This window comes from Panthera tigris (genome assembly GCF_018350195.1).
Source record: "Panthera tigris isolate Pti1 chromosome D3 unlocalized genomic scaffold, P.tigris_Pti1_mat1.1 chrD3_random_Un_scaffold_51, whole genome shotgun sequence".
Lineage (NCBI taxonomy): Eukaryota > Metazoa > Chordata > Mammalia > Carnivora > Felidae > Panthera > Panthera tigris.
Genome location: NW_024962167.1, coordinates 229,480 through 256,874, shown reverse-complemented (window position 1 = coordinate 256,874; position 27,395 = coordinate 229,480). Strand labels below are relative to the sequence as shown.

Here is a 27,395-nt window from a genome sequence, read left to right as displayed (position 1 = left end):
GGTTCTAGAAGGCCCACATTCTAGGTCTGCTGCTCCGTCTTCCTCCTCTAAGTTCCGTGATCCCGCTTCTCTGGTCTGGATCACGGGGTTCTACTTTCCAGGTGCTGTGTTCCGGTGCCTGGTCCCCAAGTTCGCCTCTAGAAAGGTCTGCAGCCCAGGCAGGTTCTCCAGCCAACAGGCTTCATTTTCATTTCCTGTATTCTCTCCCAGCCCCCAGCAGTCGGGGCCCACGGGTCACCACCTGGAGCTCCGGTTCCGTCGGCCCTCGGGGCTGCTTTAGGGCATGAAAATGGCCGGGGAGGCCTGTCCCAGGCCCCAGATCACTGGGCTGAAGGGGATACTGGAGATCATCCTCACAGCTGGGCAGGAACACCCTTCCCCGTGTCTCCAGGACCACGTTTCTGACCACCCCCAGCCCTGCCGGCCTCTGCCCCCACCAGCCCGCACTGAGACAGCCCCCAACACGGCACTTCCCCAGGACAGAGACCTTGGGTCATGTTTCTTTGGGGTCAGAGCCTGGTACTTCCTTAGTGGGTGTCTGTTAAACACTTGCAGAATGAATCAACCACGTGTGCCCAGAGTCCCGGCAGGATTACACACTGTCACAGCCTCAAAGACCAGAGTTCACATATGACAGAGATGCTCACGCTGTGTGTGCGTGCAGGCGATGTGCACAAAACACGTGCTCAAAAACACACACACGTCACACCCTCAAGTCAGCAGATCTGTGCCCCTGGCACGTAGCCTGGGCCCTGGCACTTGGCTGAATAACAGCTGACCGAATGAATGGGTGCTCTGTACTAGGTACATGGGGGAGACGGAGATTGAATCCTCACCCAGGATCAAGGCTCAGCTGTGATTCCAAAGACCATTTCCACGAGGTCGAACTTGACTACATTGTAGGAGGACCCCCTGGAAAGGCACTTTGGGGCCGGAGTCGGTAAGGAAGGCAGTCAACAGTGCTACGCACCCACCTGGGCACCCGGATGGAGGTGAAGCAAATAGCCCTAGGGCCACCTCTGGCTGGGAGGGGCAGAGGGCAGCCTGGGGTGGGGTGGGGTGGGGTGGCTTTCCAGGTGGAGGTGGGAAGGCGAGGGCCCTGAGGCCTAACCAGCACGACAGGAAGGACAGCAGAGGTTTGAATGGAATTCTGGGTGTGCTACATCCCAGTAGCCCCAGGTCTGGACTCTCGCTGACCCAAATTCCGAGAAAGAGAGACACACGGGCTAAGCTGTCTGCCCTAGGCACGCCTGTTCTGGGGGATGGGCCCGGGGCCAGGGTCCCTCTGGAAGCCACTCACACATGGTGACCCCAGAGTCTCATGAATGGGGAGCTGGCTGTTTTCAGGGCACCTTTTCTTAGACCTCTCTCCTTTCCATGGTAACTTCATTTTTCTTGTTATAAAGGTTTCACCTACAACCTAGGAAATGTGAAAATCACAGCAAAAGAAGGCTAATATCGCCCACCATCCCCAGGGCTAACATTTTGGCCTAAGTTCTCACAGGCTTTCCGCCCCCCCCCCCCCCCCGCCCTGCACCTTCTTGCTGGAATGAGCTATCGAGGTACATTTCCTGCCAGCTTTAGGACAGCAAGCATTTTCTCTAAGGAGCTTTGTCCTCCATGTGGGAAGACCGAGTGCAGGCCTGAGCCCTGGGGACTTTGCTCTCCTGGGCTTCTTCCCATCCCCCCCAGACCTGACCTGGATCCTGCAGACAAATGCTCCAGCTGGGGACCGGAGTGGGGCAGGGGTACGGCCACATAGCCCTGGGCTCTCCTCTTACAAGCCACAAAGGGACTACCAACCACTCCCCAGGGTGCTCTAGGTCAGTCCCAAGGACCTCGGGCCTTCAACGTTCCCTCTGTGAAATGGGCATGTTTGGCTAGCTATCTGGCCTCAAGGCTCCCCAGCCTGGTCTCCTCTCTGGGCTGCAGGGACAGTCGCCTGAACTGGGCTGCACCTTACAGCTGCTTTCCCTGTCCACTCCACTGCCATCTCAGACCAGGCCCTCAAGGTTTTCAGCATCCTGTGGAGCAGCCAGATGGAAATCCTGGCAGGGCAGATCAGCCTGGCCCTTGGGGTGGGAGTCAGGCAGAGCTTCCTGGAGGGGTCTTAAAGGATGAGCCAGCACCTTCCAGGAGAGGAGGGGAAGGCCACTGCAGACAGAGGGATAGCATCTGCAAAGGCCCAGCGGCGGGGCGGGGCGGGGCGGGGGTGAGGGAGGTGTGTGTGGGGGAAGCCAGCACCTGGATTTCTAGTCTGGGTGGGGTGCTGGTGCATTTCGCCCTCCCTACATGCCAGTGCCTGGAGGCAGACCACAGAGTCTGTTACATCCCCCACTGGTGGCTACAGGACCACTGCCCCTACTCAGGTATGGCCCCAAACTTCCGTGACAGCAATAACACGCCAGGCCCCACAGCAGTCCTGGACACCCCTGAGAGGGGTTTGCCTGGGGACCCTTTGGGGCCAGGCTCTGTGGTTGATTGGCTCTGACAGAGGTCATCCCGCACAGACAGAATCCCCCTGACCCATTCCCTGGACCTCTCGGCCGTGGTGGAGCAGCCTCACACCCTCTGCTCTAGTCCTTATGGCAGGTATGACCTTGGACCCGTCACTCACACCCTGTGGGCCTTGGCTCAAAGACTGAAGACTGATCTGGGCTGTTCCAAGGTCCAGATGGGACCAGAGCTGGCTCTGCCTGAACTGACCACAGGGGTCCCCAAACACCTACTATGTGCCAGAGCCCCCAACACTGCGTCTTTGTTTCTCTCTCCGGCCAGCGCAGAGGCGGGATCTCTTCCCACCACCGCCCCTTACAGACACAGAAGGCCCCTGGATGCAGGTTTTCTGACGCTGGGATATGTGCATAGGTGAAAACGTAGAGCCAAGCCTCCAAGCCACAGCTGGAACCAACTGAGATAAGGTGTTACTGCTTCATCAACTGTAGAGTACAGACTCATTGATTTTTTTTTGCACAACGGGCAAGGCTCCGTTCTGCAGGACCCCCTCCCAGCTGTGTGACCCTACTAAGTCACCTGTCTAGGGCTCAGTTTCCATTGAACGAAATAAGGATTACATCAGCACCCCCTCCCAGGGCTCCTGAGATACTGAAATGAAATCAAGCAAGAAAGCACCAGCCCCACTCCCATCCGAGCCATAAATGAGTTCGGACCATTAATATTCACGGTCCTCAGAGATGGCCCGGAAGGCACCTTCTCCATCTTTTGCCTAAACCGGCCAATCTGCACTGCTGACGAAAGTGGCTCTCACCTGTCACACGACCCATCACCATTCATTAAGCAGTTAAGAAACAGTCATCAACTGCCTTTTGCATGTTAGGCAAGGTGCCGGCCCCCAGAGAGTGCCTGTGCGCCCAGCCTAGAAGCCCCACCTGTCATGGGAAGCCCTCCCTTGTTCCACCTTCCCCGACCACCATCGCTCACCCACCACGATTCCCCCAGGCTGTGTGCCGGGCCCGGGCTAGCAAGAGCGGGGCTGCGATCGACCAGTCCAGAGTATTACACAAGCTCTGTGGGGTCCTTGGCCAGCTGGGACCTGTTTCCAGAAGGAAACAGGGGCAGCAGGTGCCTGGATAAAGGCAAATTGGGGCGTGGGGGGTCAGTGTGGTGTGGTGTGTGCAGAGCTGGGTTAGGGTAGCAGGGGGCAGAGGCTGAGAACACAAGTGGGGGCAGGGTCATAGGGATCTGGGTTAAGGGCAAGGGAGTCTCTTAAAGCAGCCTGAACACCACTGGGCCGGGCAGTGATTCTGGGAGTCCACAGGCCTCTGTATCCCCAGGACAACATTTTAAAATCTGGGTTTCCAGCCCCCTCTCCTGCAGTGGGATTCTGACTCAGCAGGGTGTGGCAGGGCCTGGGAAATCTGTATTTTCCCCAAGCCGCCCAGGTGAGGCTACACGGGGCTTCCAGAGGCAGAGCCCCAGGACTATGGGGAAGAAGGGAGTGGCAATCAGGGCCACAAGGAGGGTGGCCTGGAGGCCAGGACACCAGTGACGTGGTTGTCTCGGGCATCCAGGCTTCAGAGACTGTTCCCTTTTGAGTGACTGAGGGGCCTATCCGAGGGGCCCCTTCAGGCTCTGGGGGTCCTACAGGCTGGATACAATCCCAGCCCCGCCACTTCCCGGCCCCCAGGCACCCTCAAACTGCCAAATGGGGAGAATAATAGTACCTGCTTCAAGGGAAGTTAGCAGGCATAGCTGGGATGATGCAGACAAAGTGCTTGGCCCAGCGCCCAGCACATAGTAAGTGCTCGATATAGCAGCAAATTATCATGACTCAGAGGTCGAGGTGGGGTAGAACAGCCTGGGAAGTCATCCATTATGGGTCTCAGTCAACCAGAATCCTACAGACTGCCTCTGGCCACCCTCCCTCGCTCAGACCCCCATCTGGGCTGCTGCTTCTGGGAAGTTCCCAGCCTGCTAGGAGAGGGCAACTGCAGGGCAGACCCTGAGGAGGCCCCAGTGTCAGCGCAGACTCTGGCCTCCTGCCTTGGCCCTCACCCTGCCCCTCCCAGGGGATTCCTCCTTCAGCAGGAGCCAAAGTCTAGAGCCAAACCGGCTCTAAATTCAGAAAGCAACGGAGTAATTAGGGTGTGTGAATGATTATTTCCAACTTTATTTTTCTAGATAAAACGAAAATAAGTGGGGCCAACAGGGGAATTTCCACTTGGGGCGGTGCAAGAAAAAGTATTTGGGGACCCCGTTAACTTCCTGGGTTACAGGCAGGGCTGTGGGCCCATGTCAGCCCCACTCTAGACCACAGGAGGGTGGTCCACTACCCTTCTACCATGCCTGCTTTCGGCCCCGCCCGAAGCCTCATTTCCCTTCCCTCTGGCAGGTGTGGCTAAGCAGGGTCCCTGTGACCATCCCTCCATGGTGTGAGGCTGTCCTCTGGAGGGTCCGTCTCCTCCCACAGGGATGAAGAGGGAGGAGGAATGGGTAAAAGAACAGGGATGCTCCCTGGGGCTGAAAGTCATTCACTCACTCATTCATTTTCATTCATTCACTCATTCATTCACTCATTCATTCATTCATTCATTCATTCGAGCTCCTATAGGATAGGGAACTCACGGCCAAGTGGAACACGCCACAGCAAACACACTGAAGAAAGAGAAGTGGTGCTCTGCCCAGCCCACAGCAAGGAGCCTCCCTGCACAACGAACGGATGCTCAAGCCGAGAGGCAAAGGATGGGTGATCGTTAACAAGACAGAGCCTTCATTCCCCCATCTACAAAAGGGATTATCACGGTACCTCTATCACACGTTGCTGTACAGATGCAATGTTAGCTACTAATATTTTTGTGGGCAGGCAGGGTGCACACGAGAGGGGCTGTAAGGCCAGAGGAACAGCAGAAGGGGAGAAGGGTCTGTGGGATTTGGGGTGGAGGAGGCTTTTGAAGGGTGACAGAGTTTCAGGGCACATAGGAAGAGGTGGGTGGAACAGACATTCAGGCAGAGGGAACAGCATAAGCAAGGGAATAGAATCTGACGTTTGAGACCCGTCTGGACCATTTCTCAGAGCTCTGTCAGGTTAATGCTTGGGATCCAGCTAGGTCCTTCTGTGCAGACAGCCCAAACCAGGCCAAGGTCAAGAGGATCCAGAGCAGAAGTGACGCAGGGTCAGAGGTACAGAGGTTCCCAGGAAGGGAGGACATCAGTCCTCCTTCCCCTCTGCCCTCCATCTCACCACGGGTTACTTGTTCAGAGTGGTCTCTTGTCCTGGCCTCAGCCTGTCTGATGCCTCCCTCTCTCAGCTACAGTATGGCCTGGCAGCTCTCCAAGTCTTCGGAGCCTTCTGTCCTTATTCAACCATCATTTATTAAGCACCTACTGAATGCCTGGGTGCTAAAGCTGGCATGGACCAGCTCCCACTGCCAGATGGTGAAGCTGTTGGTAGCCTCAAATGGGCCTTGCTGGAAGATTTGCACCATGGAAACCTGCCAACGCTGTTGATCAGGTACCTTTTTCTCCCAGAGGGCCTGTTGCCAGCACACCATTGCCCCCTGCCCAAGCAACGGACACAGAAAGGCAGGCCCCCGCCTATAGGGACTCACACACAAAAGGAAGACGATAGCCTACTGGAGCAGGCTGTGTAGTCTTCCAGGAGGCAGGGGTGAACTGGGAGACCCATTCTGGAAAAGGGGGTGTAAATGCCCACTAGAAACTGAACCAAGCTGTTCAAATAGCACTAGTGTGCCTCGTTCCCATTTCAGAAGCAAGGAAACAGAGGCACGGAGAGGCAGAGTCACCAGTCCACGTTCACACAGTAAGAAGTGGCAGAGTTGAGATTTGAACCTGGGCCACTGGATCTGGAGTCCTTGCTTTTCACTTCTGCCCTTGACTGTCCCATGGTGCAATTATTGCATCTCCCAACCCCCCACCCCCCCACCACCGCCCTCCGCCACACACACCCCTAAGCAGCCAGCACAGGGCTACGCAAGACCATGGAGACCCGACTGGTCTTGCTGCCCAACTACATTCCATTCTCCTGGGGCTAAGGTCTGTGTCCTCTCCACCCGGCTGCCCATGACAGTGCCCCTCACAGTGAGATATTGTGTTTGTTGGTCTCAGTGTCTGAAGACCCTTCTGGAAGGGAGCCCTGGTCCCCCATGTGCAGGGTTAGGGCTGACTAGGAGGAAGGGGTGCATCGTGCAGCATGGAGAACAAAGAGGCTTTGGCCTTGGGGAACACATCAGGGTCCGTTGAATGCCATGGCTAAGGTGCCCATGGGGGCACAAGGAGGACCACCCCGCCCCGGCCACCGCCCGCTGCTTCTCTCTTCTTCCAAGAATAGCATGAGCACACGGACTTGCAGTGCCCCCAGCCCCTGGCTTCCCCGGGTCACATCCAGCCCTCACAGGATCCTCATCGCCACCAGGTAAAGTGAGCCTGGCCCACCAGCTGACATCAAGGCCCCCGTTTTCCAGGTACGCAAACTGGCACAGCGGCCAAGGATTTCCCGAGGCTTTCTCAGGTGCTGGGCTCCCTACACTCATCACCTCATGCAGACCTCCCCACAACCCTGTGGAGGAGTCTCCCCGTTTGACAGACGTGGACACTGAGACTCAGAAAGCAGACTTGCTTGGGGTAGTCCAGCCACCGGCAGATGTGGGCCAAGCAGCCCTGACCACAGCAGGGACCCTGGGCAGACTCCCAGAGGGCCTGCTGTGCCAGATGCCAGCACTGCCCGCCCCATCCGCGCCTCGCTGTCCTTGGGAGCTTGCTTGTGCCAGCTCGCTGGGATGGCCTGACACCTCACCTCCACCTGGCCCTCCTTCCCTTCGTTCACGAGGGTCATTCCCGTGCCTGACCAGCGCCCCACTTCCACAACTCTTCACCCCGACCAGGCGCTCACATCTCACTGCTTCTGCTCCAGCCATTCCCTCTACCTAGAGTGCCCTTCCCTTCAGTGCTGAGCAAGCCAACTCTTCCAGCAACTTCTCTCTCCTCCCTGGGCTGCCAGAACCTCTTCCAAACTTTCCCAAGACCCTGTGCCTATCTCCTCAGCACCCGGAGGCCTGGATCTTCAGTACCTGCCCTGCCTGGGGAGGTGACCTGCCAGTATCCACAGCTCCCATCAAGGCAGGTCAGGACTGGTGTCCCAGGAGTGCCAAGGAGTGCTATGGGGATGGGGCAGTGCCAGTTCTGGGGGGCCATGGAGGGGGTCTCTCTGGGCTAGTATTCCTGCCCACAGGCCTTCTAGGGAGTCTTCCAGAGACAGGAGAGTCACCTGACCTCCCACTACTAGGGCTGGCTGAGACCCACCTCTGCTTCTCTTGGCACCCCACCCAGCTCAGGCGCCACCGTTCCCACTTACACACAAGCTCTCCTCCCCACCCCAGCTTCTAGAACTCACTATCTGCAGATACTCATAGCGCCCTCCCCCAGCCAGGTTCCCTTCCCCACCCTGGGCAGTGCAGTGAAAAGCGCCTGAGCCTCGCCGCGCCCCGCCCCCGCCCCAACCCCAAGGAAAGGACTAGGGGTGCTCTCCCCACGCCCCTCCGCCTGGACCCCACAAGCAGCCCCATTCCCAGCCTCCGCACCCGCCCTGTTCCGGAACCGCTCCGGAGGCTTGGGTGGTGGGGGGCACAGCGCACAAAGCGCCTTTTGAGTCCCGCGCCTCGGGGACGCCCCCCGCCCAGGCCTAGGGAGGGTATCTAAGGCATGAGGCTTTGCCCTCTGGGGCCTGGGAAAGTTCCTGGGGCCAGCCAGGCTGGGGGAGGGGGCGTCAGAGCCCAGTAGTCTCCCTGGAATCCCGTCCCCACTTCCCTGTCTCGACGCCCACAACCCCCGGTCCCGGGGCTCCCACTCCCACCCCTAGAGTCACGCTCAGGAGGGAGGGGGCTGTGGGAGCCCTGACGGCTTGGCGGGGTGGGTGTTGGGCCCGGAGCGCTGAGATGGAAGCAGAGGGCCATGAGTGCCTGGATGGAAGGGCTGCAGTGCGGGTCCCCCGGGACGCCAGGGTCAACTCACCCATCTCTAGTCTGGTCTCAGCAGCCGAGGCAGAAGCGGTGGGGGCGGCGGCGACTCCGCAGCCCCCAGGGCCCCCGGCAGAGAGATGCTGGCATCTGCCACCGCCTCTTGCCCCATCTCAGTCTCTGGTGGCGGCTGCGTCTGGCGCCCTGCATCGCGGGCGTCGCGGACCCGGGCTGGCCCTTATCCCCGTCACACGCCCCCACCTCCACCCCTTCCCGCGGTCCAGGCACGGCCGCCTGGCTGCGCCCCGGGACGCGGCGTGGGGAAGGGGCCCCCTGGGAGGCGAGCGTGGGGCGAGAAGGGTGCCCAGGCAAGACCCGAGCACGGCGAGCAGAGGTGCTGGCTCTCGCTGGGTTCCGCCGCTTGCCCCCCCCCCTCACTGGAGCCCCCTCCCCTCCGTTCGCTGCACTGCGCTGGGCCTGGGTGGGGGCGCGTCGGAGCTGAGTAGTCTCCCTGGCATCCCGCCCCCACCTCCCTGTCTCGAAGCGCCCAACCCTAGGGCCTGGGACTCCCGCTCCCGCTGCCGTACCTGGGGTCACTCTCAGGGAGGGAGGGGGCTGTGGGAGCCCTGACGGCGTGGGGTGGGGGTTGTGCCGGGAGCACGGAGATGGAGGCGGAGGGCCAGGAGTGCGTGGATGGAGGGGCTGCAGCGCGGGTCCCCCGGGACGCCAGGGTCAACTCACCCATCTCCAGCCTGGTCTCAGCAGTGGAGGCGGCGGCGGCGGCGGCGGCGGCGGCGGCGGCGGCATCGTTGGCTCCGCGGCCCCGGAGCCCCAGGCTGGGAGATGCTGGCTTCCGCCGCAGCCTCTCGCCCCATCCCGGGATCCGGTGGCGGCTGCAGCGGGCTCCAGGCTTCGCGGGCATCGCCGGGCCCGGTCCCTATCCCCGCCTCACGCCCCCACCTCCACCCCTTCCCGCGGTCCGGGCACGGCCGCCTGGCTGCACCCCGGGCTGCGGCGCGGGGGAGGGGCCCCCCGGAGGCGCGCGTGGGGCGAGAAGTGTGCCGAGGTGACACCGGAGTGTAGCGAGCAAGCTGCTGGCTCCCGCTTGGGTTCCGCGGCCTGGGCCCCCGCCCCACCCCCTACTCCCCACCGGAGCCCCCTCCCCTCCGTTCGCTGCGCCGCGCTGGGCGTGGGGGGGTGGGCGTCGGGGCTGTGGGTACCGTTGACAGTTAGGCCTCTGTGCGCACGCGCCGTGACTGCCTCTTCTGAAGTGCGCAAGCGCGCTTGTGTTTGGCGGTATTGCTTGCGGCGGGTTTCTGAGAAGTGGCAGCTACCCAAACGCGGCTCCTCACTGCTGGGGTGTTGTGGCCAGGCGGGTTTGGCCTATCTCCGGCGCTAGTGTTGGGCTCGGGAGGTAGTGGAAAGGGAGGGCGGGGTGAAGTCTCTGGGGAGCCCGCAGGCTTCGCAATGAAGAGGGTTTCGGGGTTCGGGAGGGAGAAAGGCCCGTCGCCCTTGGGCTCCGCTTCTGGCTTGCCGAGGCAGGGCGGGGGCGTTGGGCAGAAGAATAATAGAATTGACAACTCGCTGCTGGGTTACCACGTCCGAGACAGAGATCTCAGAAAGATCCACAAGGCTGCCTGCGTGGGCAACGTAGCGCAAGTGCAGCAGATTCTGTTCTTGGGGGAAAATGGCGTGGATGATAGAGACAAGATGAACAGGTAATAGGGGCTTGGAGGCTGGCAGGGAGGAGGCGGGACGGACCTGGGAGAAGAGCACACCTGGCCTAGCTCTGCCTGTGCGTCCGAGCCCTCCCTCGGGGATCTGGGTTCTCTTCCCTCCTGAGGTCCTGCTGCCCCTCGGTCGTGGGAACCCTACGTGGTCTAGCACCCAGGCCGACAGCGTGAGCGGCAAAAACAAAATCTTCAGCTGCCCTGGCACGTACACGTTAATTCCTGAATAGACCACTTGACTCTCAAGTTTGACGTGATTTACCCAAATTTCAATAGTAATACACACGAAATTAAGTGTCGGCAACATGTTGTTTTTAATGGACTCATTTTCATACCATAATGTCATACATAGAAAAGTGCGTAATGGGAGAAATAATTCCTGTAATCAACTTCTGGGCTAGAAATTCTTGGGACAGAATCCAGTATCCAGTTTATGTCTGTGTACACTTAGGTATGTGTGCTGTTTACTGAGGGGCCTTGGAAGGACCTTTTGAAGTGGAAGATGGCTCTGAATAGGAGGACTCCTTTTTCTCAAAATGTGTACCCTTCCTGTATTTGTCAGTTTTAGGTAAAGCAAATGAAAGCATCCTGGTTTTAAGAATTTTGAGCTACACAGGCTCTTGTTGTGATGTCATTAAGGAAATTTTTGGACTCACTGTCTTGTACATCTGAAACTGATAGAACACTGTATGTTAACGAACTGGAATTAACCTAAGAACTTATGTTTTTATATAGGAGGTAGATTTGCCCTTCCAGATATCCAAATGTACCTGAAATTTCCACAAATTATTCATTTACAAACAGCTGAAAAGACAGATAAAGGAGTGGTGCAGAGTAGAACATGACCAACGCTCAAATATACATAAGACTTTAGAATTTGATACTGGTGACCTTTCATATTAGTAGGAAAAGGTGAATTATTCGTAAGTAGTGGAAAAACAGCCGATTTGGAGAAAACTTGTTAGAATTTTATCTCCCTAAAATAGGTTCCAGATGGGATATAAATTTAAAAATTGTAATATGCAAAATAAGAAAAGTAACAGAAAAAACACCCACAAATGCCTCTTTACCCATCCTAAAAATGACTTGAAAAGCAAGACTTTCGGGGGGTGCCTGGGTGGCTCAGTCAGTTAAGCCTCTGACTCTTGATTTCGGCTCAGGTCATCATCTCAGGGGTTCGTGGGTTCAAGCCCTTCACCGAGCTCCCTGCTGTCAATGTGGAGCATGCTTGGGATTCTGTTTGGCCTCTCTCTCTCTCTTTCCTTCTCTCTCTCTCTCTCTCCCTCCCGCTCTCTCTCTCTCTCTATTTCTCTCTCTCAAAAAAAAAAAAAAAAAATCGGGGCCCCTGGGTGGCTCAGTCGGTTGAGCGGTCTGACTTTGGCCCAGGTCATGATCCCGTGCTTTGTGGGTTCGAGCCCCGCTTCAGGCTCTGTGCTGACAGCTCAGATTCTGTGTCTCCCTCTCCCTCTGCCCCTCCCTTGCTTGCACGCTGTGTCTCTGTCTCCCAAAAATAAATAAATATTAAAAAAAATTTAAATCAAGAATTCTGGAGATTGGTTTAGCAACATAAAAACCTAAAAGCCTCTATCAGAAAATAATATTATTAAAATAAAAGACAATGCACTTGCAAATATTTACAACATATTTGTATCAGACAACAGGATATATCTTCGTTTTACAGGGAAGTCTTTGAAATCAAAACGAACAAAAAATCTGTAATTTGAAATCGTGCAAAGTACTTCTTTGCATATCTACAAGGGGCCAGTGGACATAGGGAAATATAGTGTCCCTGGGAAAAAAGAAATTTAAGTTAAAAAGGGACTGAAATACCGTTTTCCATCTACAACCTTTGTGAAAATAGAGTGATGGTGCTTATACTGCCGCTTAAAGTTTAAGTTGTTTTCGGCTTTCCAATAGACAATTTGGTGTAAGTACCACATTTAAAAAATATGTATTCCTTTTACCCATCAATTTTATTTCTACTAAAATATCTTTAAGAAATCACTAGGGATAAATGACATACACTTTGCTTTTCTCAGCACTATTTAAAGCAGCAATGTATTAAGAAGAACTCGTCTAATGGCTTTTATAAGTAAATGGCATTACATCCATAAGATGGATATGTGATCATTGAAGGTGGCATAGATAATAGATATACACAGAGACGCAGAGCTGTGCTTTAGTTGATCATCAAGTGAGAACAAAAATCAGTGTGATCATAGGTACACACAAGCAGACTATGGTTTTATGTTAAGCCCAAAAATGCACAAAATGTGATGACATTTGTGATTTCTGAACCTTTGTATTTACATGCATTTGTCTTTTCCTTCAAAGAAACTCTGTGCTTTCTACAGGAAAAGGTGTATAAAGGTCCTATTAAAAGTTTATTATCAACAGAAAGGGTTTATTATCGTTGAAGTAGTCCTGGAGAAGAGCAAGAATATGAATCTTATATACATAAAAATAATTTCTCACTTTGTGTTACAAAATGTTTTTGGATGTAAAATAAGAAAAATGAGTTAATTAAAATGTCTTTTGAGGATTGGCATATCTGGACAACTTTTGGCCTCTTCAGAAGTAAAGGGAGTATTTTTATTTGCACTTGCAGATTTTATTATGCATATATTAAGCATATACATATGTTTTCTGTTATAGGTAGCTTTATTACATGTAATAGGTAAATGATTTATATTAATCATGAAAATAAAATATATTAGTTGTGTGCTTATGAAAAAAAATAAGCCCTAGCAAATATAAGTGATTATTTACTGTTTCAGAAGTATGCTTTCCTTTATATACCTTTTCTTTAAAACTATTGAACTCTCCAACTGTATTTATCCACTCTTTCCATCCATTTATTTATCAACTAGAACCTGCACATATATTATATAGCGGACATGCTCTACCCGAGATCCTTTTGTTCTCAAAGACTTCATTTTGCACAGTATGAGCAGGATGAGAAATTTTATTGATTTATTTTCTAAAGATTTTATTTTTGTAAGTTTATTTATTTATTTATTTTTTGAGAGGGGTGGGGTGGGGGTGGGGGGTGGGGGGAATGGAGGGACAGAGAGAGAATGCCAAGCAGACCCCGTGCTGAAAGCAGGAACTTTTCCAATACACTTTTCAAAGAGTCCCAGCACGGGGCTTGAGCCAGTGAACATGAGCTCGTGACTTGAGCCCAAATCAAGAGCTGCACGCTTAACAGACTGAGCCACCCAGCAGGTGCCCCAGCTTTTATCTTGTTTACTTTATGTTTTAAGTGTTGTTTATTGTTGAGGGTGAAAGCATGAGCAGGGGGAGGGGGACAGGGAGAGGAGGGACAGAGCATCGAAAGCAGGCTCTGCACCAGATTTTATTTTTAAGTAATGTCTATACCCATCGTGGGGCGAATTTACAACCCTGAGATCAAGGTCCTATGCTCTACTGACTGAACCGGCAAGGCACCCCTAAGATGAGAAATTTTACATTGAAGTATTAGGACTTAATCTCAATGGAAGTTTTCCTCCTTCCTTTCAAAGTTTCTGAAGCTAGGAAATTGTAAAAGATAACCTTTACCTGCCCTTTTGAAATTTATGAGAGGAGTAAGTACTAATATTGATCATTGGAAATACTTGATTTTCGTACAATCTGTAGACCTCAATATTTAATAAAATGAGCTCTTCCTGGTCATTGGAATCCTGAGTTTCCTTTGGCTTAAACTTTCTTGAGAGGCAAAGTAAGAAGTCCTTAAAAATGTTTTCCTTTTGTTAATTTAGTCCTCTTTTCCTATAATGCTTTTCAGAACTAAAATTTATTTAAATGCCAATCATATGACTAGAACTGCAATAGACCTATTGTATATACCATCATTTCACATAATGGAAGGCACCAAGATTCTATGGTGTCCCACTATTCTATGTACCAATAAATTTTTTTTAAAGTCCTGCCAGTTACAGTTGTAAGACATTGTGAGTTATAAATTGCATTCCAATGTCAGAGATATTAAAATGTGACAAAATGAGCATCTTAGAATCATTGGAATGCAGTATTCTTGCTAATCCTTAAAACATGTCTGCAAAGTAGGTGTAATTGTATCAAGGTACCTAATTGAAGTGTTGTCTATGTAAAGCAGTAGTAATGGTAAAAATTATATTATCCAACAACTATTGAGATGTTATTTGTGCTAGGAAGTGTTCTAAATACTTGCATAGATCCTCACTTAAGCATCACAACGAGGTCTTGTGAGATAACTACTATGTATTTTATTTTATTTTATTTCATTTCATTTTATTTTATTTTATTTTGTTATTTTTTTTTATTTTTATTTTTTTAGTAATCTCTACACCTACCGTGGGGCTTCAAACTCACGACCCTGAGATCAAGAGTTACATGCTCTTCAGACTGAGCTAGCCAGGTGACCCGAGACAACGACTGTTTTTATCCCCTTTTGTTGAGGCCATTGAGGATAAGTCTAAGCAATAACTAGTGAGTGGCAGAGTTAAACTAGGACTGAAACCCTAGTGGAGCTGAATCCCGAGGTCATGCTCTTTCTCTTCAAACAGGCTGCTCTTTTATTAGTGTGAGGAGTCATCACTACCAAATATTGTACTTTCTCCAGAGGAAAACTGAATCTTTGTTTTGGAGGCATAGGAATAACATGCTACCTAATGTTTACAATTTCCTGAATTAACTGCATGTTTTGAGAGAGTGCACTATCATTTCCTAAAAAGTCCTCTCACTTTTTTAGGACTGCTCTCCATTTGGCCTGTGCCAATGGCCATCCAGAAGTGGTGACCCTCCTAGTAGAGAGGAAATGCCATCTTAACCTCTGTGATCATGAAAACAGGACAGCTCTCATGAAGGTGTGTAGTAGCAGCTGTGTCTGCCTGAGATGGATTTGATGTCATTACTTGGAATGAAATGAACTTATTGCCTTGAAACAAAACGAATCGGTGAAACCTGTGGCATGCTTACTTTAAATTCTCTGTTTCTTGGCATATCACTGACAGGCCGTACAGTGCCAGGAAGAGAAATGTGTAAACATACTATTGGAAAATGGTGCCGATCCAAATATTAGGGATGTGAGTGGCAACACTGCTCTCCACTATGCGGCCTTTGGTGATAATATATCCATAATAGAGACGCTGCTGCTATACAATGCGAATACTGAAGCAAGAAATAAGGTAAAGAACTAATTTATACGTTATTTGAAATTTTATATATATATATATATATATATACATGAATATTTTACCCTCAAAATGTTTTATTTCACACACACACACACACACACACACACACACACATACACACTCACTCACTGAATTCTATCCATCAGGCCCTGTCATCATAGAAATAACTCCAATGCCAAGTCAGGGAGGGCTAGAAAAAGGTAGTGCCCACAGAAAGGGCAAAGTTGTATCTCCCAGCCACCGTTCCACCCCTGAAAGAAAATGTTTCCATTAGTGCCTATAAGTGGATGGTAGTCTCAGAGCCCATAAAGGACTAAAGGTCTAGTGAGGGGAGTGAGGTGATGATGGAGGCTGGGTGCTATGCAGGGGCTTAGGCAAGGGGTGCTGCTGGGGATAGGTGGGAGGAGGAATGGAGACCCAGACCCAGCAGGGAGAGCTTGGATGTGTGCAAGCGGGAGGAGAAAGCAACAGGTTGTAGGTGCTGGGCACTGCAGGCCCCGGTGCTCTGAAGATGAGGGCATTGGGGTCAGGTCATGTCTTGACATCCAGCAAGGCATCTACTTGTGTTGGGAGCCACTCGGCCAGCCATGTACCATGTTGGGGTGTCCCACTTCAGAGAGTAGCTCCCGCTCAACCTTGTGTAGCTCCTCAGCAGGGTTGTAGCTGTACATGGGGAGTAGATGATGGCCATACTTGCTGGCCCACCTGCCTTTTCTTTGACATGCATTACCTCTCACTGCTGAAGCCCCTGAAGGAACACCCTTGGTTGACACGGGTAGAGTCAATTTTACGTATTTGGAAGTTCAAGTATTCCCTGAATGAAACTATTTGGAAACAACTTATTTATCTAAGATTTCTTCTTTCTTTCTTTCTTTCTTTCTTTCGTTCTTTCGTTCTTTCGTTCTTTCTTTCGTTCTTTGTTTCGTTCTTTCTTCCTTCTTATTATTTTTTATTTGTTTTTGAGAGAGAGAGACAGAGACAGAACAAGAGTGGGAGAGGGGCAGAGAGAGAGAGGGAGACACAGAATCGGAAGCAGGCTCCAGGCTCCCAGCTGTCAGCACAGAGCCCAATGCAGGTCATGAACTCATGAGCCGTGAGATCAAGACCTGAGTCGAAGTTGGATGCTCTACCAACTGAGCCACCTAGGCACCCCTAAGATTTCATTTTAAATAAGGATACTTCTAAAGAAACATTAGAGAATACTGCTTTGTTTTATGTATTTATGGCAAATATTTATGAAAACAATATATTTGCTAAAGGTAAAACTTATTTTGTTTTCAAATATTTTTTCCCATCCAATTTTTTTTATTAGTGAAAAACAACACAGGAAAGCAAAATTTGCCCTAGGCTTTGTCTTAAAACTCAAAGAAAACAAATGCATTTTACAATAAAAAATATTGCTGCTGTTGACAAGTTCACATTTGATAAAAAAGTGATTTATAAAAATGGGATTTATCTTTTATTGGCCAAGGCTTAAGAGGAAAAAGGGGAAAGGAGGGAGCAGTAAGAACTAAGTGGGCCAATTTGGAAATTTGGCAAGTGAGAGAAAATAACAAGAAGAGGCTGTTTGTTTTATTATTTTTTTTCCCTTCAGTTTATATGTTTAGTCAAGGAGTCTTCAATTTTCGAGGGGAATAATTGTTACTTAGGGAAAGAGTGAGTTGTAAACCTGCCTAGAGACCAAGTGTAAGAGGACTCAGAGGAAATCAGATTGGCACTGAGCAGGTGGTTGATGAAGTGGGCAAGGAGAGGAAAGAACAAATAATTAACTGTCATATAATCCTATTCTGGCAGAAACAGCCACTTAGATAAGAGTCTAAACTCTGTTCTGAAATCTAGAATATCTTGGTGGGAAGTAAGAAGTTTAAAAGTAATGAAATCAAGTTGCATTTTGTCTTTACATTTAGTCCCTGTTCTACCTCTGCTCAGGGAAATTAAAGGCAGTTTTGATAAGTCATTCTTTTGGCTAAATCTTCAAATGATAGAGGGAGTTGGCCACATAGATGAGACTGATGTGATTGGCTGCTGCACCAGCTCTCACCTAGAATCGTGGTGGTGAATCCCAGTGCCCTGGGGAAGTTGCAATTTTTTTTTTTACAAGCCTAAACTCTCCCCTGAAGAGTTTGAGTAAATCTCGTAACATGTATACATAGACATGGATATTTAGAAATATTTTTTTTTGAGACTGTGCTACAACTCTTGGTTAAGAACTACTGGAGTGTGTGGGTGGCTCAGTCGGTTAAGCGTCTGACTTCAGGCTCAGGTCATCATCTCACGGTTCACAAGTTCTAGCCCCGTGTTGGGCTCTGTGCTGACAGCTTAGAGCCTGGAACCTGCTTCATATTCTGTAGTCTCCCTCTCTTTTTGCCCCTCCCCTGCTCGTGCTCTTTCTCTCTCTTTCACAAATAAGTGGACATTTAAAAAAGAAAAAAAAAAGCTAACTACTGAAGGGAGGGGTACCCGGGTTGTTCGGTTGATTAAACATCCGACTTCCACTCAGGTTGTGATCTCATGGTTTGTGAGTTTGAGCCCCACATTGGGCTCTGCACTGATGGTGCAGAGACACATGAGTCTCTCTCCCTGCCCCTCCCCCACTCACTCACACTTGCTCTCTCTCTCTCTCTCTCTCTCTCTCATATTCATAGCCATTTGGTTATTACAAGCAGTGTTTTCATGACTGCAATAGGAGAAAATCTTGAATCTTTTTTATTAGTTGAAGTTATGTGACAGACTGTCTTATGATGTCTGTTAAGTTCATATAGCCGTGGCATAATCCAAATGGTAGTTTTAAACATGGAAATGTAGTTAGTGACAATAGAGTTGGGAATTGTTTTAATAATTTAGTTTCAGCATAGTTGTGAACTAATTTGTCTATTTAACAGTCTGGGAGAATTAAACACAGATAGATTGCAGTTTTAATAAGCGTTGGAAAAAATCTTAAAGTGGGTGTTACGAGTCTTTTTGTTGTGATTCTTTTAGACAGAGAGAGTGTGAGTGGGGGAGAGGGGCAGAGGGAGAGAGGGAGAACCTCAAGCAGGCTCCAAGCTCAGTGCCAAGCCTGATGCAGGACTCAGGCCCACAATCCTGGGATCATGACCTGACCTGAAGTCAAGCGTCAGATGCTCAATTGACTAAGCCACCCAGGCTCCCCTCTTATGAGTCTGAATAGCAATTTTTATTACATGTTGGGGCCTAAGTGTTTGGTAAAACGTGATACTGATACTTCAGGAAACATTTACAGACAAATATTTACTTTATGCATAACCAAAATACCCGTGGGCTATTGACTAAATTTGGCCCCTGGATGTGTTTAGTTTCCTCCATAAATTGAGTCAACGTTACAAATTATGGCACTCATGCAGAAATCTGGATTTCAGACTTTTCTTATAGAATTATACCTGGTACTTTGAGCCCATACTACTGTTTGGTATGCATTCCAGTGGCTGCCTTTTTATATGAGGCGTGTGTGTCTCCAGTTTGCTACTGTCCCCACTTAGGTTCTTCACTTACTCGAGTCACCTACTTTGCCTCCATAAGCATTGCGTTTGCAATTACTGTTTTATGATCTATCTATCTATATACATATACATATACATATACACACACATATACATATATATACGTATATACATATATACATATATATGTACATATATACATATACATGTACATATACATACATATACATGTATATGTATATATCTAAGCTACCAGGCGCCTGAGCTACCCAGGCGCCTCTGTTTTATGGTCTATTTTGATAAAGATTTCAAGGTTTTCAAGGCAATCCATTTTGATTTCTAATATATATTTTGTATTTTATGTTAATGTCTTCGGAATAGGATTGAATTTTCCAAGTTAGACTTTCTAAGTTGTTTTTGTATTGTATTTATTTTTTTAATGTTTATTGATTTTTGAAGGAGAGAGAGCACGTGCATGAGTGGGGGAGGGGCAGAGAGAAAGGGAGACACAGAATCCCAAGCAGGCTCCAGGCTGAGCTGTCAGCATAGAGCCCAATGCAGGTCTTGAACTCACAAACCATGACATCATGACCTGAGCCAAAGTCGGCCTTTTAACTGACTGAGCCACCCAGGTGCCCCATAAGTCAGTTTGAAAACAAGACACTTTTTCCTTCTGTGTACTGTAAATCATCGTATTCCTGGGGCGCCTGGGTGGCTCAGTCGGTTGAGCGTCCGACTTCGGCTCAGGTCATGATCTCGTGGTCTGTGAGTTCGAGCCCCGTGTGGGGCTCTGTGCTGACAGCTCAGAGCCTGTAGCCTGCTTTGGATTCTGTGTCTCCCTCTCTCTCTGCCCCTTGCCCGCTCATGCTCTGTCTCTCTCTCTCTCTGTCAAAAATAAATAAACATTAACAGAAACAAAATTTGAATAATCGTATTCCTATTGGAATATTTGCAAACCGTATTACATTAATCATGGTTACGGTTGAATAGGTTATGCCTATTGCAGGCAATATTCTCTTTCTCCTCATCATTGTTCCCTAAAAATGCAAATAATGTAGTCACTTTCATTATGCTAAAAATGATCTGTAGAAACCAGTGTTTGAATTTTTATTGATAAGCCATTATATTTTTATTTCCGATTTATATGTTGCCTAAAATATAAAGTAAGTAGCTATTCCAGTGGAAACTGGAATACCGCTAGGATACAAACAGTTTTTTTTTAGAAGTAGATATGCGTTAGGGTCCCAGGATTATTATAATTGAGAATAAAATTTCATATTGAGCTTCCTAACAGTTAAGATAAAACTTTAGCATTTTATAATAGGAGAAAGCCCAGGGGCTATTTAATGTTAAGGAATCAAAGTTCATTTGAAGCTTATCTCTTGGAGTTCTGAGCCCATCTCCTTAGTGACCCATTTGGAGCAGGAATGCCTTACGTTGACATCTCGGATGTCAGTGGATCCTGATACCGCTGACAGAAGACAAGCAAGTTTGTATAACTTGGGGAAAAGCTTCACCTTTATCGGAAAGCTCTCCAAACTATATCCCTGAAACTCTGATTCCTCAAATGTGAATGTTTGCCACAAAAAGGATTGTCAAATGGGGATTGGGCAGATTTAAATGGATTTCTGTAATGCCAGACATATAATGCAGTTTTATAATATTTCTCAAACATAGGTGATCATGAAATCTTTCCATTGGGACATAGTACTTACCTTCTGGCAAAGTATGTATTCTTTGGAAGATAATTTAAGAAACACAACTCCAAAGATCATCATTTAGGTTATTAGTTCAGTACAAGTACTTAAAGCATTTACCGCTGTGTTTTGGAGTTTGGAGATATAGAGATAAGAAATAGCCCCTGCTCTCAAGAAGCTCTTGGTTTAGACAGGGAACAATAACTACAGTATACCATCATAAGTACTGTGATAGAAGCAACGATCTTGGAACCAGTCAGTGTTTGAAGTGAGTTTGGGAGAATGACTGCATATAATCTGTTGAAGAAGGTGGAGGAGGGCTATTTTATTAAAAACAATTTTTAATGTGTATTTCTTTTTGAGAGAGAGAGAGAGAGAGAGAGAGAGAGAGGGCGGGGGGGGGGAGACACAGAATCTGGAACATGCTACAGGCTGTGCGTGGTCAGCATAGAGCACAATGCAGGGATCAAACTCACAAACCCTGAGATCATGACCTGAGCTGCAGTTGGTCACCTAACCAACTGAGCCACCCAGGTGCCCCAGTGGAGGAGGGCTATTTTAAAGAGGAGCAGCAGCAGGTGAAAGCACAGGGGTGGGAAGGAAGAGGCCATTTTTTATTTACTTTTTGTATTATATGTTTAAGTTTAGAGGATCTTTTGTATGTTTTAAAATTCCGTATGGAAAGGTGTAATTTTGTAAATTCTAAATTGTTTTTGCTCTTTTACAGGATAACTTCACACCACTTCTAGTTGCTGTAAATGAAAACAAACAGCAAATAGTGGAAGTTTTAGTAGAAAAGGCAGCAAATATACATGCAGAGGATAAATCAAAAAGGTGCAGTAGTTTTCTTTTAAACCTTAGGATGGTTCTAGAGTGGTAATAATTACTCAAGTCAGGAAGATTAACTTCAGAAGAAGAAGATTAATTTATAATTATATAGTGAAAACTGTCAACACATCACCAGTTAGACAGAAAGCAATTATTCTGACTGGGCCACATGAAGAACAGGGTATAGCAGAATTCATATTCCTTGATGATGTTGACTCGTGTCATTTGCAGTGTTTATTTTTAAGCAGGTTCCATGCTCGGCCTGGAGTCCAACGCTGGGCCTGAACTCATGACTCTGAGATCAAGACCCGAGCTGAGGTCAGGAGTCTGATGCTCAACCAACTGAGTCCCCCAGTTGCTCCTGCAGTGGGTTTTTCTGTTTGTGTGTTTGTTTTTTCTGCCACATGATTTTGTGTTAACTAAAGGGATTTCATATTAGTTTTATAAAGGGTGGACTCTCAGCTCTTAACTTACTTTATGACACAATATTGGCCTTCTTAACCCTTTTATGGTATTGTTTTAAACTTCTACTTCATAGAGGCACCTGGGTGGCTCAGTTAGGTAAACATCCAACTTTGGCTCAGGTGATCATCTCATGGTTCGTGGGTTGAACCCCACATCAGGCTCTGTGCTGACAGTGCAGAGCCTGCTTCAGATTCTCAATCTCTCTCTCTGTCTCTCTGTCTCTCTATCTCTCTCTCTGTCTCTGCCCCTTGCCCACATTCTCGCGTGCACTCTCTCTCTTTCTCAAAATAAAGCGTAAATAAACTTAAAACAAAAAGAACTTCTACTTCATATAGATTTTTCCTTCAAAGATGTATATTGGGGTGCCTGGGTGGCTCAGTTGGTTAAGTCTATGACTTTGGCTGTGGTCATGGTGTCATGGTTCGTGGGTTCGAGCCCCACGTCGGGCTCTGAGCTGACGGCTCGGAGCCTGGAGCTGCTTTGGATTCTGTGTATCCCTCTCTCTCTCTCCCTCTCCCTTGCTTGAGCTCTGTCTCTCAAAAGCAAATAAATGTTTGAAAAAAGATGCGTATTAAATATAAATAGGAGTTGTTTTGTCTTTTGGATGACGCTTTTCTTTAAATTGCTTTTTTTTTCTTTTTTGAGGAATACTGATGTCGTTAGGTGATCTCTAAGTGATGATTAATTGCTATTACCAGGTCTCATCAGGTTTTACCCTTTTTCATGTCCAGTATATGTATTTTTGATTTTATTTTTAATTGGTAGGAGTAGAAAGATGAAAGATAACTTTAACTGAATAGACTTTTCCTTTAATGAGGATAAGTTATAGGTGGGTGATAAAGAAGGAAGAGATGTGCTTTAGATTCACACAAGACTAGGTTGATTCATAGCTTTCCTACTGGCTAGGTGTTGTGACCTTGGGAGAGTTACGTATCATCACTAGATATGTTTCCTGATATGAAAAGGATGATGATAATATATCCTTCAAGGGTGGTTGTGCGTAAATAACATTTTATATACATAGCATTTAACTTAGTGCCTACCATACGCTTATCAGCATTGTTAACTATAATTATGCCTATTTTGTTAGCATTCGCATTAAAATATTATCATTTTAAGCCTGCAGATAGTTTCTATACTTACGTGACCTCTAGATGGCTTTGAAGTGCACTGTATCAGATTAAGGAAGACATGGGGAATTCGTTTTTAAAATCTTTACCTGTTCGGATAAGTGACCTCAGCATAGTTTCTTGTTTATCAAAGGACTTTAAATTAGCAGCTCTATAATACATCACCCAAGTGGGACAAGAAGCTTCCTTTTTGTCCCTTCATTTTAGCCTTGGAGATCATTTACAAAGATGAACACTGAAACATGTAAGTGGTCGATTCTGAACAGAGAGGCAAGATATTAACCTGATAAAGTGTATCAAATTAGCTGTTTAAACAACTCTAGATTCCTAAGAGTGGAGTTATCTCTGTTATTTTAGAACAGCCTTCATGCTTGCTGTAAATTATGACTCAACAAATGTAGTCAGGCTTCTTCTTCAGCAAGGTATTGACCCTTTTCCTCAGGATGTATATGGATGGGCTGCAGATGAATATGCTTATGTTAAGGGTTTTAATCTGTAAGTGTTTGTATTAAAATGCTAGTTATTACTAAACTGAGGTTTAAAATAATTTAACTGTTATCTTCGTATGTAACAGATGGGATTTCGTAGTTTGGTCAGGCAGTTTTGGAATGGCAGTCGGCTAGTCCACAACATGAGCCAGAAATCAAGCAAAGCACTAGACTAGTTGGAAGTAGGAATGTGTGCAGGATTCTTTATCTCAGGACTTTTGAGACCTTTAGCCTCCAGGATTATGCATTTCATTTCAAGTATAACCCCTCTGCATGGGGCACAAATAATGTTACATCTCTGTGTTTTCTAACTAGTAACCTGGGTCTTGAAATGTTCAGTTTTGTAGAAGACCCTATACTTTCCTTTGAGGGCTATCTCCTGTACTCTGTCCCTTGAATTTTCCAAGAACCTAAGGAGCACCCTAAGACCAAAGAGACAGTCCTCTTTCACAAGTCATTTGGAGGGGACAAAAGGGCATCTGATCATTCTACAGTTTTGTTTGATTCTGTTTCTGCGGCATTGCTGTTGAAACTGGTGCTGCAGTCTGGTCGTGATTGACCTTTGCTCCCAGGATTCCCTGGCTGATCCAGATTTTTCAGTCTTCATGGTGATCCACACTTAGATTTCAAAGTTACAAAGTTTCTTTTGTTCACTGCACATGCACATATGCTCAGCAGCTATCCCAAAGCACCAGCACCCTGTTGGGGCAGCTGGGCCTCCTGGCTTTTGCCATACACCCCTGTCCCTCCACGCTCAAAGACCTTATGTGGAACCCATACCTTAGCCTAGACTTTCCTTATGAGTTACCCTTTGAGGATCTTGTTTGTCTTTTTTTGTCCAGAAGATGTTGGGAACATTCTAAGCTGTCAGAGAGGTTCAAATGATGCTGCAGGAAGAGATCGGACTTCCCTTTCTCCTTTGTTAGTAGATCTGTACACCTGCCTTTTTTTTTTAAGTAGGCTCCATGCCCAGCGTGGAGTCCACCATGGGGCTCGAACTCACGAGCCTGAGATCAAGACCCAAGCTGAGATCAAGAGTTGGATGCCCAACGGACTGAGCCACCGGGGTCCCCCTGGACCACCGCTTTAAATCCTGTGGAGCATCTTTTCTGAGGTCATGGAAGGTCTCATCTTTCCCTTCCCAGAGTAAAGAGCATCACCTAAGAGGCCATGGCCTGACAGGCCATGTTTTGGGTATAATATCTCATTAAACCTTCTTATCAACCTTGTAAACTAAGGCAGTAATTTCCCTTGTTTTATAGAGGGAGATTTTGAGCCAAAGAGAAGTGGCTTCTCTAAGAACAAATAGCTATAGGTTATAGAGCTAGGACTTCTGAGTTCCAAACACTTTCCATTCTGGCAAGCGAATTCTAATTATTCTCATTACTATTTGATGTGTATTTACTTTTGATAGAGGGAGATGGAGTACGAGCTGGGGTGGGGGGTGGTTGCAGAGAGAGAGGGAGACACAGAATCCAAAGCTGGCTCCAGGCTCTGCGCTATCAGCACAGAGCCCGACGTGGGGCTCAAAGGCATAAACCGTGAGATCGTGACCTGAGCTAAAGTTGGGCGCTTACCTACCCAGGTGCCCCGGGCAAGCTAGTTCTAATTTACTAAGCTAGAATGCCCTCAATTCATGACTGGCTCATCTTCCTGTTTTTTTCTTCTTTAAGTACAGACTTAATGAAAAGCTTCTAGAATGTACAAATTTGAAGTATATGGGGTAATTCAAGTTTTGGTATTTGCTCTGATATTATTTGAAATACTCTAAGAATTTGATGTATTTGGTAAATGTTTTTCATGTCAGCATTAAAATAGTAATATTATTTATCACCCTTTTTTATACATAGCAGTTACGAAATAATTTGCCACCATAAAGAAGAAATCATGCTTAAAAATTCTTTGCAAAATAGCAACCCAGGTAAGACTTTACATAGTGAATTGCTCTTGGTGGTCCTAACATAGGTAAAGTCAGAGTAAGGGTGTTTTGATAATGAAAGAACAATGAAGAAAAGAACACCAATGTGTAAATTGCATGTGTATTTATTTTCTTTCTTAATTTCTTTCTTTAGAGTCTAATGTTCAGAATGATTTAAGAAGTTAACTGTAGGTAATTGAAAATATGAGGCAGTATTATCTGAGAAGAAATTCATTATTTTAGTCATGACCCCTAAAATACCATGTGACATCTTTGTGTAATAAATACGAAAATGCTTTGTTAACTGTGTATTTAATTTTGAGAGAGAGAGAGAGAGAGAGAGAGAGAGACAGAGAGAGACAGAGAGAGAGCAGGAGTGGGGCAGAGGGAGGTAGACAGAGGATCCAAAGCAGGCTCCACCACTGACAGCAGAGAGACCAATGTGCGGCTCGAACTCGTGAGCTGCGAGATCACGACCTGAGCCAAGGTCAGATGCTTCACCAACTGAGCCATCCAGGTGCCCAGAGGAAAAAAGATTTTTAAGTTAGTATGTTTTATGTTTCCTCCATAAACATATTATAACAAATTGCACTTGCTATAAAAATGGATCTTTTATAAAATGTTTACAAATGGATTATATTTAGTAAATATTGTTACCTAGTGATTTGTCTCATTAAAAAATGAACCAGCCCTAAAACTGGGAATTCTACAGTACTTTCCTGGTACCATAAACACATGGCAAATCATAAGAACTGCAAAACTTAGCTAGTGTGCAGCAATGCCAACGAGATTGTTTTTTACAGATAGCTGCCAGTAGTGCCGAAGAAAAGCAATGCCCTGTGGAGAGGCATAGGTTATTTCACATACTGTATCAACAAGGTCTCACCATTATCAACTTCACTCCTCATAAATCAAAACAGAAAGAGAGGGGTGCTTGGGTGGCTGCGCCGGTTAGGTGTCCAACTCTTGATTTCAGCTCAGGTCATCATCATCTCACAGTTGGTGAGTTGGAGTCCTGTGTCAGACTTCTCTGTCGGGCTCTTTGCTGACAGCTCAGAGCCTGTGTGGCATTTTCCCTTTTCCTTCTCTCTCTGCCCCTCCCCTGTACATGCATGCTCTGTCTCTCTCAAAATAAATAAACATTTAAAAACAACAACAACAACAAATCCAGAATGAGATATGTTGACTTCATTAGAACAATGTTTTCTTCTGTTTCTTGGAGAATTGTCATGACACTGTAATTTTGTTAGAATCAGATACTCCGTTGCCATTAGTCAAAATTTTATCTTCATAAGTATTCAAGTAGGGCAACTTGGGCTCCAGGAATTATAATAAAAGCACAAAGATGTTTCACAATCACACACACACACACACACACACACACACACACACACAAATGCTACTGTTGCTCCCTAGTTGTGGCACCTAGTGCACTGTACAATCTGAAAAGTAGGAAGAAAGCTTTAACTTGGTAGACTGTTACCAAAGACCTTCTGTAAGTCAGTTTTGGAAGTTACAGGAAAGGCAAAGATCGAGCAGACAGCGTTTGGACCACGAAGGTGCTCATAACAGAATAGAGCTGTCCCTGCGGTTTTTGAAACAGAAAAGTTTCTGTGGTTTTTAAAAATAATTTTCAAAGGAATCATTTTTATTCACGTCCATTTGTTAACTTCACAAGTCACTCTTAAGTGCCTTTTAGCTACTAAGTGTTATCCCGTTGTGGAATACAAACATTCAAAAACCAGTCTCTGCACCCGAGGAGTTTGTTGTTATCCCTGTCATTTGTATTATTTACTCTCTTTAGTGCTTACTAGGTGCCAGAGTCTCGTGGAGCTTATAATTACCATTGTTACTTTGTATTGGCATTTGTTCCAGTTACCGTAAGTTCATGGTGAGGAATCAGAGTTTTCAAAGACTGGGTAGAATCTACGGTAAGCATGCAGGGTGAGTAGTTCAGTTTGCCAGGTAGAGAGGCAGAATGACAATGTTTGGCAGGACCAACATTTGTATGTTTGACAATGTTTGTAAAGTGTCACGATTACGTGTTTGGCGGAGTACACAGCAGTGCAGAGGCG

At 47.3% G+C, this 27,395-nt stretch overlaps 1 protein-coding gene across 5 annotated transcripts in view; it reads left to right on the top strand.

Moving 5' to 3' along the window:
- The first annotated feature begins 9,729 nt into the window (after window positions 1–9,729).
- The window catches only part of LOC102959166 (ankyrin repeat domain-containing protein 62-like), a 114,548-nt gene continuing 96,882 nt past the window's right edge, over window positions 9,730–27,395 (top strand). For 3 of the 5 annotated variants that reach the window (XM_042977117.1, XM_042977119.1, XM_042977116.1), the window contains exons 1-5: window positions 9,730–10,150; window positions 14,892–15,006; window positions 15,154–15,327; window positions 21,219–21,325; window positions 25,253–25,323. In XM_042977117.1, the coding sequence (XP_042833051.1) occupies window positions 9,900–10,150; window positions 14,892–15,006; window positions 15,154–15,327; window positions 21,219–21,325; window positions 25,253–25,323 (718 nt within the window). In that variant the 5' untranslated portion in view covers window positions 9,730–9,899. The remainder of the gene's footprint in view (window positions 10,151–14,891; window positions 15,007–15,153; window positions 15,328–21,218; window positions 21,326–25,252; window positions 25,324–27,395) is intronic. The other 2 variants (XM_042977118.1, XM_042977120.1) reach the window with 2 other exon arrangements.